The sequence below is a fragment of the Acartia tonsa genome, chromosome 9, assembly GCF_053477335.1.
Source record: "Acartia tonsa isolate MP-2025a chromosome 9, ASM5347733v1, whole genome shotgun sequence".
In the NCBI taxonomy this organism is placed as follows: Eukaryota; Metazoa; Arthropoda; class Copepoda; order Calanoida; family Acartiidae; genus Acartia; species Acartia tonsa.
The window spans coordinates 31,425,212-31,439,165 of NC_137268.1; the positions used below are offsets into that span (position 1 = coordinate 31,425,212).

Here is a 13,954-nt window from a genome sequence, read left to right on the forward strand (position 1 = left end):
CCTGTAAATATACAATATTCTAAAATTTCCATGCTCAATATTTTAAAAATCCTCCAATCTAAAATGATCATGTGTTAAAAGAAAATATTACAAATACACATGTTAATTTGATAGATAAATAATTACATGTTTCGCCAGGAAGGGAGAGGACATTGGGTTGTTTATTAATATAGTCCCAAAATTTTTATAATAACGTTTTGTTATTCGTTGTAATAACAAATTTCGGGACTTTTATTGAATTTTGATTGGTTGGTGCATTAAGTTGAGTGTTCAAACGTGTTAACCACTAATATTAATTTTCAAAATGAGCAGTTTGGGAACGTATATCAATTTATCTGCCACTGTCTTATCCCTTCAGATCCCTGATGGATGTTCCACATATAACTAGGCGAAAATAAATTTGTTTTTGTAAATCTTTGTAAATTTACTCTCTACTATGAGTGTATTGTGTAATAAACATTCCAGATATAGAGAAGCTGCTCTTAAACTAACTATGTCCATTTTTTTGTTTATATAGTTGCTTCGCTTTTATGAATTATGTTATTTTTGTTAATAAAAGAAAAAAAACTCTCATAAGTGTCATTTCAAACTACAAATTTTTGTAAATATAAAAAATGTTTAAAATATCAATATCTGGTGATTTATTATTTTTGGGCATTGTAACTTATTTATTAAACCAAGTTTTGTTTTAACTTATTAATTAAGTGAAGACTTCATATTATTTTATATGATAAAAAACAACATATTCCTTCTGTACAAATACATCTTTTTGTAAATAAAACACAAGTGTTATAAAAATCTACAATTTTATTTAATAAGGGGGGGGGAAGTTCTGACACATTTGCGTAAACCTGGTGTATAGGCTTTATCTTTGGACTGAGAGGATAGGTTATTAGGGATAAAATCATTCTTATATGATAAATTTCCCCCAGATTTAAGCTTTTTTGGATAGGCCTCCAGGTGGTCTCTGTACAGGTAAAAATTAAAAATAAGATTTTTTTTTGAAGAGTTAGAGGTTAACTTATAAAACAAAATATGCTTCTTTTTGATTGTTATTCACATATTTGAAGGCCTATCCAAAAAATCTTAAATCTGGGGGAAATTCATCATATAAGAATGATTTTATCCCTAATAACCTATCCTCTCAGTCTAAAGATGAAGCCTATACACCAGGTTTACGCAAATGTGTCAGAACTTCCCCCCCCCCTCCTTGTATCAATACAAGTTATTATAGGATTATCATTTTTATGTACAATTTTAACCTTGTTATGATAGAAAGAATCTCATTTCTAAAAGTTATTTGCATTATTTTAGGTTATTATGATAATAGTATAATGATTTTTTTAATAGTAGAAACTTAAAAATTATTCTAATGTACGTTAAATAGGATTTTTGTTTGGGAAAAGCCAAAAAAAATCAGATATCACGTACATTTTATTAATAATTCAAACGGACATTATTTCTATAAGTAGCACAGCATTTTACATACATATTTTAAAGTACAACATACAGTAACATAGTAAAAATAGAGAAATAGTAAAGTGCCATAATAGATCAAAACAAGGTAGGGTGGGGTCATAAGACTGTAAATTATACTGTTACCCAAACTTTTATAATCAATCTCTATTAGACAGTTAGCTCCAAAACTTTGATTACATCAACTTTTATCAAATATTGATTGGTAGGTTTCAACTAGTTGTATCTAAACTTTCCAACTAAAAATTTTAATCTACGGAAGGGATGATTTTGAATTTTAGAAAAATACTTTGGTTATAGAGTAGCTGCGATACTAAATCTAGGGGATTATAGGGCTAGTTAATCTCATTGAAAAAACCACGCAACCTTGTGTTGACTTATAAAATACTACAAAAATAATTACATTCTGTTCTCATCTGTCTCTGTAAATATAAAATATTTTCTCGTATTCATTCGAATCCGGTGGATAGAAACCGGTTCTCATCCATACGAAAAAACTATGTCTAGCATCGTATTATATCCAGCTTTCTACGAATATAGAAATGTACAATCATAAGATTAAAACCAATTTTTTTAGCCGGTGCCTTCGGCACCTTGGGGCTAAAAAAAACAAGTTTTAATCTTATAATTGTACATTTTATATCCGCGGAAAGCCGTTTATAATACGATACGAGAAATAACTATTACACTCTGATTCATATGTTGACACTTGTTTTTTTGGCCAGAAATTTAACGGATTTGGAATCTTTGAAACATTTTTATATTGTATAGGTATTTTTAAATGATTTTCATTTGTGGCACTAAATATTTTAGTATCCACAGTCAACTGTCTACAGATTTAATTAAGGGAAAGGTAGATTGCCGTAAATGTTGTGTGTTTTAAGTTAAAAACAGTAGTATACCGATACAAATTTATGTTAACTTTAAAAAAAAATTTGTTGTCTATACTTCTTTTCAATACGAAATACACATATTTAGTGAATATTATGGTTCCACTACTATTTTTAAGCCTTAAAACACACACTTTTACGGATTTTACCCACAACCGACCTTTCTCTTTCTGATTCGAAATCCATTAAATTTGTGGTAGGTATTCTATGTTGTGTTCATATTGAATTGTGTTAGCTGTTTAGTTTTCATTTTCATCAATTTTATTATTATTATCATTTTTTATTTATAGATTTACTGAATTAATTCGTATATACAAAAGAGGGTTTATTTTTATACTAACTTTAACGGCTCCTTACGGTCAAACGGCAGGCAGCATAACTTGCTTGTATATTATTAAAACATATACAGCTGTTATTCAAAAAAGTTATCGCGCGGCAAACACAAATGTGCTATAAGTTCAATTTTACGCGCGTTTCTTCTAGCACTGCAGTCCCTTTTTAATTATTCGTTTAGTAGCGGGGGATCTTTTGGAATAAGACAATGGACAATAAATTAAATAACATCCCCTATGATTAAATAACTTAAACCTTGTGTACGCAACCTCAATTATTTGTTGAAAAGTTTGGGCATTAATAGTTTAAACAAGTATTTAAAGTACTTTAAGTTATTAAGCTAACAAATTAGAGAACGTGTTCGACCAGCCGTTTGGGCCTAAGCAGCCATTGAAGCTACTATAAATTAACCTTTCTTTGTAGTTACACTTGATTCGTTGAATTTCATTCTTGTTTATTATTATTACAATTCCATTTGCATTCTGAATAAATGATTACAAGTATATTTATTTATCTATCACTATGTCTTTGTAGCATTATTTATTTAGTTAATTACACACCATGTTAATCGTTAATTCATTTTTATGATAGTTAATTTTGTTAATAGTAGTATAGTCTTATTTTATTTTTGAAAGGCAATTGGCTTAAAATAAAGGTTTTTTGAGAATTGACATAAAAGTAAATTTATGTCAATAACTCAATCTACCTAATTTTATGCAAGACTAGGTAGTTTGATTTTAAAATATGGGCGAGAATTTAAAACTTTTTAAAATAGGGTAGTTTTTAGAAAACGGCTTGAAATGCAACTATCAATGCTTAAAAATATTTGTCTGCCTCTATTTCTCTACGACAACAAATCCAAGGCATTTTATAATCTCTAATCTAATATTAAACTATAAATACAACTTTAGTTTTATGTTTTAATTATGATATCAACGTTAATGATGAATTTATGAAGAAAAATGTATTTATAAAGCCGTGTAAATGAATAATCTCATTATTATCATCTTGTAAATTAAATGCTAATTATTTCAGATTTTTTTTCCAAAATGAAAAATGTTACTTAGTCAAACATAAGGGTGACAAAATCCACATAATAAGTATTCACACGAAACTTAAAAAAAAACCTATTCTATAAAGCAGTACCTAAGGTTTCTGTTCGTTAAGATATCGTTCATCACTGAACCGTTCAAGTTCTGCATTATAATCAGGCCTAGCTATTCTAACAATCAATTCTACAAAAAAACACGAAACCTTTGGAAGCTAGGTGGGGGTATATCTTGTTTTTTTCATGTAACTGAGGAGCGGAGGAAAAGGGGAAGAGATTGTGGGGAAATTTTTCCCTAGAATTGCTTGTCAGAATATCATTCCCTTTCCCCTGATTATAACGAAGTTTAACCTTTTGAAGGGTTTAGGCTATTTTCTGTCCCTCCCTTTGAATACATTGCCCCTATATAGACGCAAGGGCCGCATCTGTTAGTGTCTCACAAAGCAGCCTATTACGTTATATTTTTATTTTTTTATTTACAGATAAACTTTAGATTAAGTTATTGATTGATCTGAGAAAGTAATACATTTTTGTTTCACATTTGTATAAATGTTTTACTGACGGCCGAATTAAGTTACTAATTAGATGCTGCTTGGATATTTTGAACTATATCTAGATATCTATTATGTATTTAATAGATAATGTATATATGTATATATCTAATAGCCTAATTAATCACGTTTTCCTCTTTTCCGTCACTGACAGACGTTCATTTCCAATTATAGAGTACCTTTAAAACTAACAAGGACGACAACATTCATAAAAGCAAAGCACTGAAACGGTAGGACAAACGGACATTAACACTTGTATAATGTCAGAACTGAATAATCAGAATATAAATATGTAAGAGTCGAAGCAAAATTATACCTGATAACCTCGGGTGAGGTGGTGATCTTCCTGGGCTGCACAGCCAACTTGATGATCACCAAGGCCAGACTCTAGGTCCGTCACCTCATACCTCATCTTCTCCACCTTCCCCGCTCTCTCTCTCTCTCTCTCTCTCTCTCTCTCTCTCTCTCTCCTCCTCTCTCAATAGAGCTTACAGTATATACAGTATTTACCTAAAAATAAGTGTGTATATATATTTACATTATGGTTGCTAATACTTATTCAAAGTAGCTAAATCTTTTGGTTTTCTTGAAGAATTTTACTAAATCCCTCAGATTGAGTTCCCAAAAGTGTTTAGCTAATATAATGTTATTACCGAAGATGTTTGCCCTTATTTGATTGTATTTGGGACAATCTCCTAAGATGTGTTCAATAGATTCAATGGGGTCATTGCAATGTTCACATGCTTTTGTGTCAGCAAACCCCATTTCTTTAAGGTGTTTGTTAACACATGCATGTCCTGTTAGAATTTGAGTTATGTACATGACATCTCTTCTTGTCCAATTTTGGATAAAATTCCAGGCTTTATTACGTATGCTGGGTAGCATCATTTTTGTCTGCCTGCAGTCTGATTTTTTCTTCCTGGTTCGCCATTTTTTCTGATGTTCTCTTAGTCCCCATTCCTTAATAGTAGAATTAATGTACGTTAGCGACACAGGTAAGTATGGTTCTGGCCTGGTCCTATGGCTGTCGCCTCCATAGGAACCTAGCTTGGCAAGTCTGTCCGCCACCTCGTTGCCAAGGTGGCCGACATGACTTGGTATCCAGTTTACATTAACAACATTATCTCTGCTAAGAATATTAAGAGCTTTCTTTGCATTAAGAACACTCTTGTTGACCACTGTGAAGTTACTTACTGCCATAATGGCGGCCTGACTGTCAACAAAAAAGTTGATAGTGTTGTCCGAAATATTGAGTTGAATAAGTTTTGCCGCAGCTTGTTCCAGTGCTGATAATTCAGCTTGGAAAACAGTGGCGAGCTTACCTAGATGATCAAAGTTTTGTGCCTTGATATCTGTTGTACCTTTACAAATGTAACCATAACTGCTACCTGCTCCTGTTTTGGAACCATCGGTGAATACATTTATTGTATTTGGGGTTCTGGGTTTCATATGAACTTTAATACTTTCCATTTCTGTCCTGGATTTAATGATTGTGTTAAAATCACAGGTCTCCCTCTCTTTAAGAAGAATTTTGTCCGTTGGCATTGAAATATCTTGTATTTCTTTGCTTAATTCAGTTACAATAACTGAATGATTATACTTACTATGGGTTTCTCCAGGTTTATGTTTCCAGTTTCCATTCCTTACTAACCTGATGTAGCTTTTTAGGGCCACTTCCTTGAGATGAATCTCAATGGGTCTGATGTCTAGGATGGTCTCCATTGATTCTGACCCTGTGGTGCACATTGCACTAAGGGTGAGGCGGCAACCTTGTCTTTGAACTTTTTCAAGTTTACAAAACTTACTTTTTTCTATGGCAACCTTTAGCCATACAACACTTGCATAGGATAATATAGGCCTAATAAGGCTGATATAAATCCAGCGACATACCTTAGGTTTAAGTCCCCAGTTTCTGCCAATGGTTGATCTGCACATGGCCAGAGTCTTGGTGGCCTTGTTTGTGATGTTCTCAATGTGTTTACACCAGGTCAGTTTACTGTCTAGGGTGACACCTAAATACTTAAAATGTTGTACCACCTCTATTTGTTCACCTTGTAAGAACAATATGGGGTTTCTGTACTTTCTTTTCAGTGTGAAAACCATTACCTTGGTTTTTTGGCCACTGAAACTGAGGCCGCTGTCTGTGGCCCATTTTTCTAAAATTTTTATGTCTTGCCTGAGTCTGCACTCTATGGTGCTCATGTCAATACCTGATATGATATCTACAATATCATCTGCAAAACAGTTTATAAGACTGGGATGTACCTGTGGGAACCTGTCCAGAAGGTCATCTGGCTCCAGGTTCCAGAAAATGATACTTAAAATACCTCCTTGGGGAGTGCCTCTAGTTGGTACCTTCATTACTGTTTCTCCATTTAAGGTTGCAAAACATTCTCTGTGTACTAACATGTATTCAGACCAGCGTACTATACCTGGATCAATACCTTTTCTTTCCATGTTTTTGAGAATACTCTCAATACTTGCCTTTGAAAAAGCAGCGTCTATGTCTAGAAATAGAGCAACTGCAAATTCTTTTTTCTCCAAGGCTTTTTCAACCTTGTGAACTAGAGAGTGCAAAGCATCCTCTGTACCTTTACCTTCCTGGTATGAGAAGAGATTCTGGTGGAGTTTGTTGTACTTGAAGGTTGTCTTGTTAAGGTGCCAGAAAATGATACGTTCTAGTCCCTTTAACAAGAAGGATGTAAGACTGATGGGTCTGACCGACTTGGGGTCACTAAGATCTACTTTACCTGGTTTACTGATGAAGACAATTTTTACCTTTAGCCATGCCTTTGGGATAATTCCCGTTTGGAGGCTTTTTCTGTAGATACTAACTACCTTTTGTACTATAATGTCTATACCTTGCTGTAGCATGGCTGGGTAAATCCCATCTGGCCCACAACTTTTATATGGTTTAAAAGATTTAAAAGCTGCTTTAACCGATTGGGTATTTATTACCTTGTTGACATCTAGATTACTTGGTTCATATGTTCTTGGAATATGATCTATATTTACCTCACTGTCTGGAAAGTGTGTGTCCAATAACAGTTTTAGAGTTTCCTCAGGTGTCTCTGTATATGATCCATCTGGTTTTTTATATGTACCAAACATTTGTTTTTTACCTTGTTTTAATGTTTTCTGTAATCTGGCTGCAGAGGTCAGATCTTCTAATTCTGTGCAAAATTTTTGCCAACCTTCCTCCTTTGCCTTCCTAATTTTGTACTTATAATCCCTTTTAAAGGAATTATGCTCCTCCTGGTTTTTCAGGTGTTTTATACCTGTTACACTTTATCCTAGTGGAATGGACCCTTTTTTGGAGTATGGTAAGGTCTTTGTTCCACCAGGGTGGCTTTTTATTTATTTGAATTTAAGTACCTTGCTGCTACTTAAATAAGACTTAATTATAGCTTCTTCAAGCTCTGTGGCCATTGTATCAATGTCCTCGTTACCTGTGTCCTGAAAATTTTCCTTTAAATCCTTTTTAAAAGTTGACCAATTAGTTTTTTTAATATTCCTGTAGGTATCATTAGGGTTATCTGCATGTTCAAGAATGAGGTCAAACTCTATTCTGTTGTGATCAGAGAGAGTGACATCATTGCTGACATGCCAATTTTCAATGTTGTCCACAATGTTATTACTACATAAGGTTATATCTATAACTTGTTCCCTCCTAATATCATTAAAAGTTGGTTTATTACCTTTATTTACAATATGTAGTTGTGTCCCCAGGATCCAGTCCAAAAGTGCTGTCCCCCGGGGGTTGTTGTCTGAGGAGCCCCAGACTTGGTTCCAGCTGTTGGCATCAGATCCTATAATGATACCCCAACCCTTTACCCTACAATGATCCACCAACTTAATTAGTAAATCACTGGGGGGCGGGGATGGACTATCATATGGTAAATAGACGGAACAATAGATGTTAATATTATTGTTTTGTTTGACCCCTACTGCTACCATGTCCTCATTTGAGAATTGGTTTATAAGCCACGCATCAATTTCTTTACTTACAACGATACACGCACGGAGTTTGCTGTTGTTAGTACCAACAAAGAGTTTTAAATCCTTTGAAAAACCTTGTACTTTAAAGTTTCTTGCATTAAAATAAGGCTCCTGAATGAGAGAAATGGAGCCAGAGTATTTAATATGCGATTTACTAGTGTTATGATTTCTATGTAAAAATTGATCATGTGTAGTCATAGCCGTCACACAGTGATGGAGATTTAACTGAGATTTTTATGGCTACACTTGACCTATCCCTACGCCGATTATTGAAAATTAAATTTTTACCTATTCACCATTTTCCATGGCAGATTCCTCCTGGGTTCCTGCCTGATTCTGGCCGTTGGTATCCTGTTCTATGTCCATGTCCCTTATGTCATCCTGCAGCTTGGTATCAGCCAGGAGATCCTCGAGGCTGGTGGCGCCCTCCATTTCCTTAACTCCCCTGAGTTTCATGGCCTTTTCATGGCCTTTTCGATGCCTTTACCTGGGAGAACATTGCCACTGACACTAGGTTATCCTCCCTGATTAAGTCCTTGATTAAGAACTCATCCATTTCTAGAATAATGGAGAAATGTCCCTTATTTGTGACCTCTTTCTTCTTGTTAGGAGTCCACTGCAGACTCTGATATGTGTTGGCCTTTTAGAGCCATCCTCAAAGTCATCTACCATGTAGTCCAGGTGAGGGTTTAGAGCTCTGATAAGAGCTACAAATTTCTCCCTGGATCTCCAGATGTTCTCTTTGATACCCTTGATCAAGAAGTACCTGTAGGGCCTGCAACCAGGTCCGAAGACCTTGTATCCATAATCGGATCTGCCCTCAGGTATGCCAGCCCTTGGAATACAGTCTAGAATCCAATTCATGTATTCTTCATTCTTGAGGACGTACCATACGCCTCCCATGCTCCTTCCTTTTTCTACCATATCCCTTACTATATTGAAGGATGGTTTAACCACAGCATCAATATATGTGTTTGTCATGTATAGCTCCAGGTGATTGAAGTCTATCTGGTCTAGATCTGAATTTGATCTAGTGGATCTTACTTCAATTTTAAGACCCTTTTTAAGGGCCGTTGCAAAGGAGGAGGAGTTGTCAAGTTTAGCCTTCTTAGGCTTCGCCCCTTGACCATAACCTTCCTCTCCTTCCTTTCTGTTCAAATGTTTTCTCCTTTCCTGAATAGTAACAGAATTAGATGTTTGCATATTGACACTAACAGAGTTTGGCTTAGCTGGAGGATTTTGTCCGCTGCCTTCACCCTTTCCCTTTTCTCCCTTGCTTCCCTTTTTTGGGGCGGATTTCCATTCTCCAACGTAGTCATTCTCATTGGTGTCATTTACATCATGAAGAGTGGCTTTAGTGGACTCAATAGTGTCACTCCCGAAGCTTGTGTTCAATTCTACTCTAGTTTTTTGAGCAGCATTGAGCTCTTCCTGAGTGAAACCATTGAAGCCACTGCCGTCACCTTCATCTATGCTTTCCATATAGTTATCAAGAAACTTAGTGTGACTATCCACTGAAGAGTCTGAGCCAGAACCTGATTCTGGATCAGACTCCACAGCTACAGTTTTGTCCTGCAAATTAGCTTTAGATTTCTTCAATGTTTCTAGGGTTTTGCCTTTAAAACCTTTAGTTTTCTTACTAGCCAGGGGCAAGGGAGGAAACTCTTCCCCCTGGATAGATAGATTGCTCGAGGTGGGGGATTTTTCAATACACCCCTCCTCTATTTTCTCGGCATTGGCTTGCGCCTCCGCTTGGGGTGTGCTGCTGGACAGGGGGGATACACCCTTTACCTTGCTCTCCTTTACAGGGGTAGCTCCGGTTCCGGTTTTATCATCCCTGGCCAGAGGCACAAAGGTTCTTTTTGTACCTTGAAGCCTTGGAGAAGATCTTAAGCTTTCTTGCACAACCTTAAAATTTTTCAATTTAGAAGGACTTTCATTTTGATTTTTGTACTCTGATAACAATGCACTTTTGCTATTATTAAAAGTTCCTACCTTTCTTGGTGTGTTTTCCCTCTTTTTTTTCACTGTGGAGGACTTCGTCGCTTGCTGGGTGGGGGCTGCCAAAGTCACAACAGACCCCCCTGCCCCGTCAGTAGCTGGTAGAACGACAACATTATCGCCGTCCTGCAGATTGGCTGCGCTGCCGGCACCACTGTCAATCTGGGTCCCAGTGTTTCGATCACTGGTAGGTGTATCATTGTTAGAGCTTGACATATCTGAAATGGATGGGGTTAGGTGCCTGTTAAACCTAAAAGATGTGATTTCGACACCTAAAAAAAAATCACATGTTGTTTGCGGGAAAATTTTAATTATTTTGGGTGGCTTGGTTAAGTGTGGAGGTAATATATCTTTAGTTTTTTTATTTTATTTTATTTCACTGAAAGTATAAAAGAAAAGAAAATAAGGGAAAAGTTAGTAGCAGCCGTTCTCCATGCGGGAAAAATTAAAGTGTAAAAAAGGTAAACAAGAAACAGCTGTTTATATTTTACTTTCAGTGAAAAGACGACATTTGTTTCAGGGGGAAGGGAGTCAAAACCTAAGATTTTCAGTGCTAAGAATTTTGCCGTATCTTATAGCTAAAGGATACAAAGGAGTCAAATACTTAAAAGTGAGTCAATTATATTCTTATCCTTGCATTGTAGATCCGTTGTCCAGGAAAGACCACTAGGAGGTAAAATAGCACCTAGTGGATAAAAAAGATATGTGAAAAGGATCAGATATATTTTCTACACACCACCTTTCCCAAGAAGCAAAATTATAAGTAAATTTGTTAAATAACTGCTAGATACAGGATAATGTTTATGGACATACTTACATTTATGACTTGATTATAGAGATGCAGCTCGCTTATAATATTGTATTTTGTTGTCCTAGGAATCAGTATTCAAAAAATCAGATCAATTGGATAATTTTATCTGATACAAATTTTGTTGTTAAAAAGTTGAAAATCAACATGTTTAAAATGGACGTACGGACATTCTAGTAACGATTATAGAGTTGCTACGCTTTCTAAATCGTACCTATCTATTACAGGAATTACCATGCAAAGTTTGAAATCGATAGGACAATTCTAACATGCCTAAATTAACGGAAAAAGCTATCCGTTTCAGACGTACGTACGGACCGACCCTAATTATAGAAAAGCTTCGCTTTTAAAAAGGGTGTTTTATTTTAACCTTCCCCACTCCCCTTGTCTGAGATCCCTAATTATTCAGTTTTCAAAGTTATCTTTAGTAATCTAAGAAAGTGGAATAACAAGATTTTGGTGTAATTTAATTTTACTACCACCACTATTTGCAGAGAGCGAGGGAGGGAATAATGGGCTGTTTATTACACTAGTCCCCAAAGTTTTTCATTAACTTTTTCTTATTCGTTGGCTTAACACATTTTGGGGAATTATACTAAATTTTGATTAGTTGGTTTATAAATTGAGTGTTTTAAATTTTCAACCACTAATTTTAGTCCTCAGAAGGGGTTATTTTTTGTGTCATCATTTCGGATGTACATCAATTTATTGGTAATTGTCTTATCCCTTTAGATCCCTGACTATTTTTAAGTACACTGTATTTGTCTTTAGTTATATTTAGTTGACAGGTTGGTGGACACAGATATTTCTTTTTATGTGGACAACTTATCTGTCGATAAATGTTACACAAAAAAGTAAAAGGAATAGTTGCACGAAATGCATTTGAACCTGAATTTAGTGAACTGCATATTTTTTCCTATTCAATGGTTTAAACTACATTTTTAGGGCATATATTTGAAAGAATTTCAATTTTCTACCATGTAATTTGAAAAATAATAAGACTTGAATATAACAAATTTGATATATATATTTAATTTATATAGCTGGCTATTTTTACAATAAGAGCATGGCGTCCAATTGTTTTGTTATTTATAGCAATAAAAATTTATAGGTAGTATATTTGTAAATTAACGCTTAATAAAATACACTTTATACAACTATCCCTTTTGCTATATTTTATTTTCAGAGGATGTCTCCAACTACACATAGCACTGTTGAGAACAGTATATTGGGTATACTAAGGAAGATAGCTGACCAACTTGATATTCCTGAACAAGGACAGTCTGAAGCACAGCTTGCCTTAGATATCCATCTCATTCTGAAGGTTGGTTAATCTGTTAAATTAATGGCGGCTACGCCCCTTGAGGCGTCTACTGGCACTTGAGGTGTAGGGGATTGGAACCCCTATACCATTTTTTTTTATATGAGTGAACAAAAATATATATTTTTTTTGGAGGGGGGGGGTAGATATACCACACTTTTCTGGGATCTTGCTGCGTCAAGTATCAACTGTTGGGAATATCAAAGGATGACCCCATGCAAAATTTGAGCCGGATCCGGCCAAAACCGGCCGTGAATTTTATAAAAAACCGGTTTTTTCCGGTTTTTATAGGGTATCTGTAAATCGATTCAGCTGGAGCAAAACCGGTTGGAGGTACAAAAAATTTTACTTCACATGAAATTTAGCCAATGCAATTGCCTACAAAAATGTACTTCATCATCAACTTGATTGGACAACTCTTTCCCCTCCTAAATGTCCATTAAAACCTCGGAAACGGCAAAAATCGCCAAAAATCATGCCTTCGGCGGCGAATAACGGCTAAACGGTCAGCCGGAGGCGAATGAAACATAAATAAAGAAATGTTCGCCTCAAAAAGTTGTTCAATATCAAAGAGATGCTTGAAGTCTCTAAAACGACTCCTTCCCCCCCTTTAAGGGGAAAAACTGAAAAAACGTTATTTTCAAAAGTATGCCCACTTCGTGGGTGTTGGGGGCACTGAACCCGTCACCCCAGGGTCACCAAATATAAAGTCTAGGCGGCCCACAATGCTGAATTTTCACCAAGTGAAAGTCTTGTGTCATTATCTCTTATGAGAAAAAAGTTATTAATTAATTAAAATTTCAAATTGTGATTTTTTGATGGATTTCTTTGATGAAATGACAGGCCGGTCAATTTTTAGGCCATTTTTTGTGGTTTTTGGGCCGTCACGCCCAAACGGTTTGCGATAATCTCACGGGACCTTTTGCCCGACCTAAGTCTGGTTATTTGTGAGGTCTAGGGAAAAAAATCAGACTTACGCAAAAGATTATAATTATAATCTTTACACAGAAAAATGGCACGAGGTGAGGGTTTGAGGGGGCAAAATGAGCCGACCAGCGATTTTTGACGGCGCGCAGCGACGTCGTGCTTCATCCAATCCGGGATTTTTTCTTTCTTAGACCTCACAAATAACCAGACTTAGGTCGGGCAAAAGGTCCCGTGAGATTATCTCAAACCGTTTGGGCGTGGCGGGCCGAAAACAGCAAAAAATGGCCTAAAAATTGACCAGCCTGTCATTTCATCAAAGAAATCCATCAAAAAATCACAATTTGAAATTTTAATTAATTAATAACTTTTTTCTCATAAGAGATAATGACACAAGACTTTCACTTGGTGAAAATTCAGCATTGTGGGCCGCCTAGACTTTATATTTGGTGACCCTGGGGTGACGGGTTCAGTGCCCCCCACACCCACGAAGTGGGCATACTTTTGAAAATAACGTTTTTTCAGTTTTTCCCCTTAAAGGGGGGGAAGGAGTCGTTTTAGAGACTTCAAGCATCTCTTTGATATTGAACAACTTTTTGAGGC

The 13,954-nt window shown here is 35.6% G+C and overlaps 3 protein-coding genes across 19 annotated transcripts in view; 2 read left to right on the forward strand and 1 right to left on the reverse strand.

The window, feature by feature from the left end:
- The window catches only part of Raf (serine/threonine kinase raf oncogene), a 23,915-nt gene extending 20,180 nt beyond the window's left edge, over positions 1 to 3,735 (forward strand). Inside the window, exons 26-28 of one of the 16 annotated variants that reach the window (XR_013882603.1) lie at positions 82 to 2,247; positions 2,567 to 2,689; positions 3,123 to 3,735. The gene's annotated coding sequence lies outside the window, so the exon portion shown is untranslated. Of the gene's footprint in view, positions 1 to 81 lie in introns of all 16 variants that reach the window. The other 15 variants (XR_013882604.1, XR_013882608.1, XR_013882596.1 and 12 more) reach the window with 15 other exon arrangements.
- The window catches only part of LOC145328775 (uncharacterized), a 14,275-nt gene continuing 4,053 nt past the window's right edge, over positions 3,733 to 13,954 (forward strand). For both annotated transcript variants that reach the window (XR_013882611.1, XM_080172626.1), the window contains exons 1-2: positions 3,733 to 3,799; positions 12,293 to 12,430. Coding sequence is in view for 1 of the 2 variants with exons in the window: in XM_080172626.1 (XP_080028752.1) it covers positions 12,296 to 12,430 (135 nt within the window). In the remaining variant the exon portion in view is untranslated. The remainder of the gene's footprint in view (positions 3,800 to 12,292; positions 12,431 to 13,954) is intronic.
- LOC145327487 (uncharacterized) lies at positions 4,854 to 6,044 on the reverse strand. Its single transcript, XM_080171034.1, has one exon. It carries the CDS (start codon positions 6,042 to 6,044, stop codon positions 4,854 to 4,856), a length of 1,191 nt encoding a protein of 396 aa, XP_080027160.1.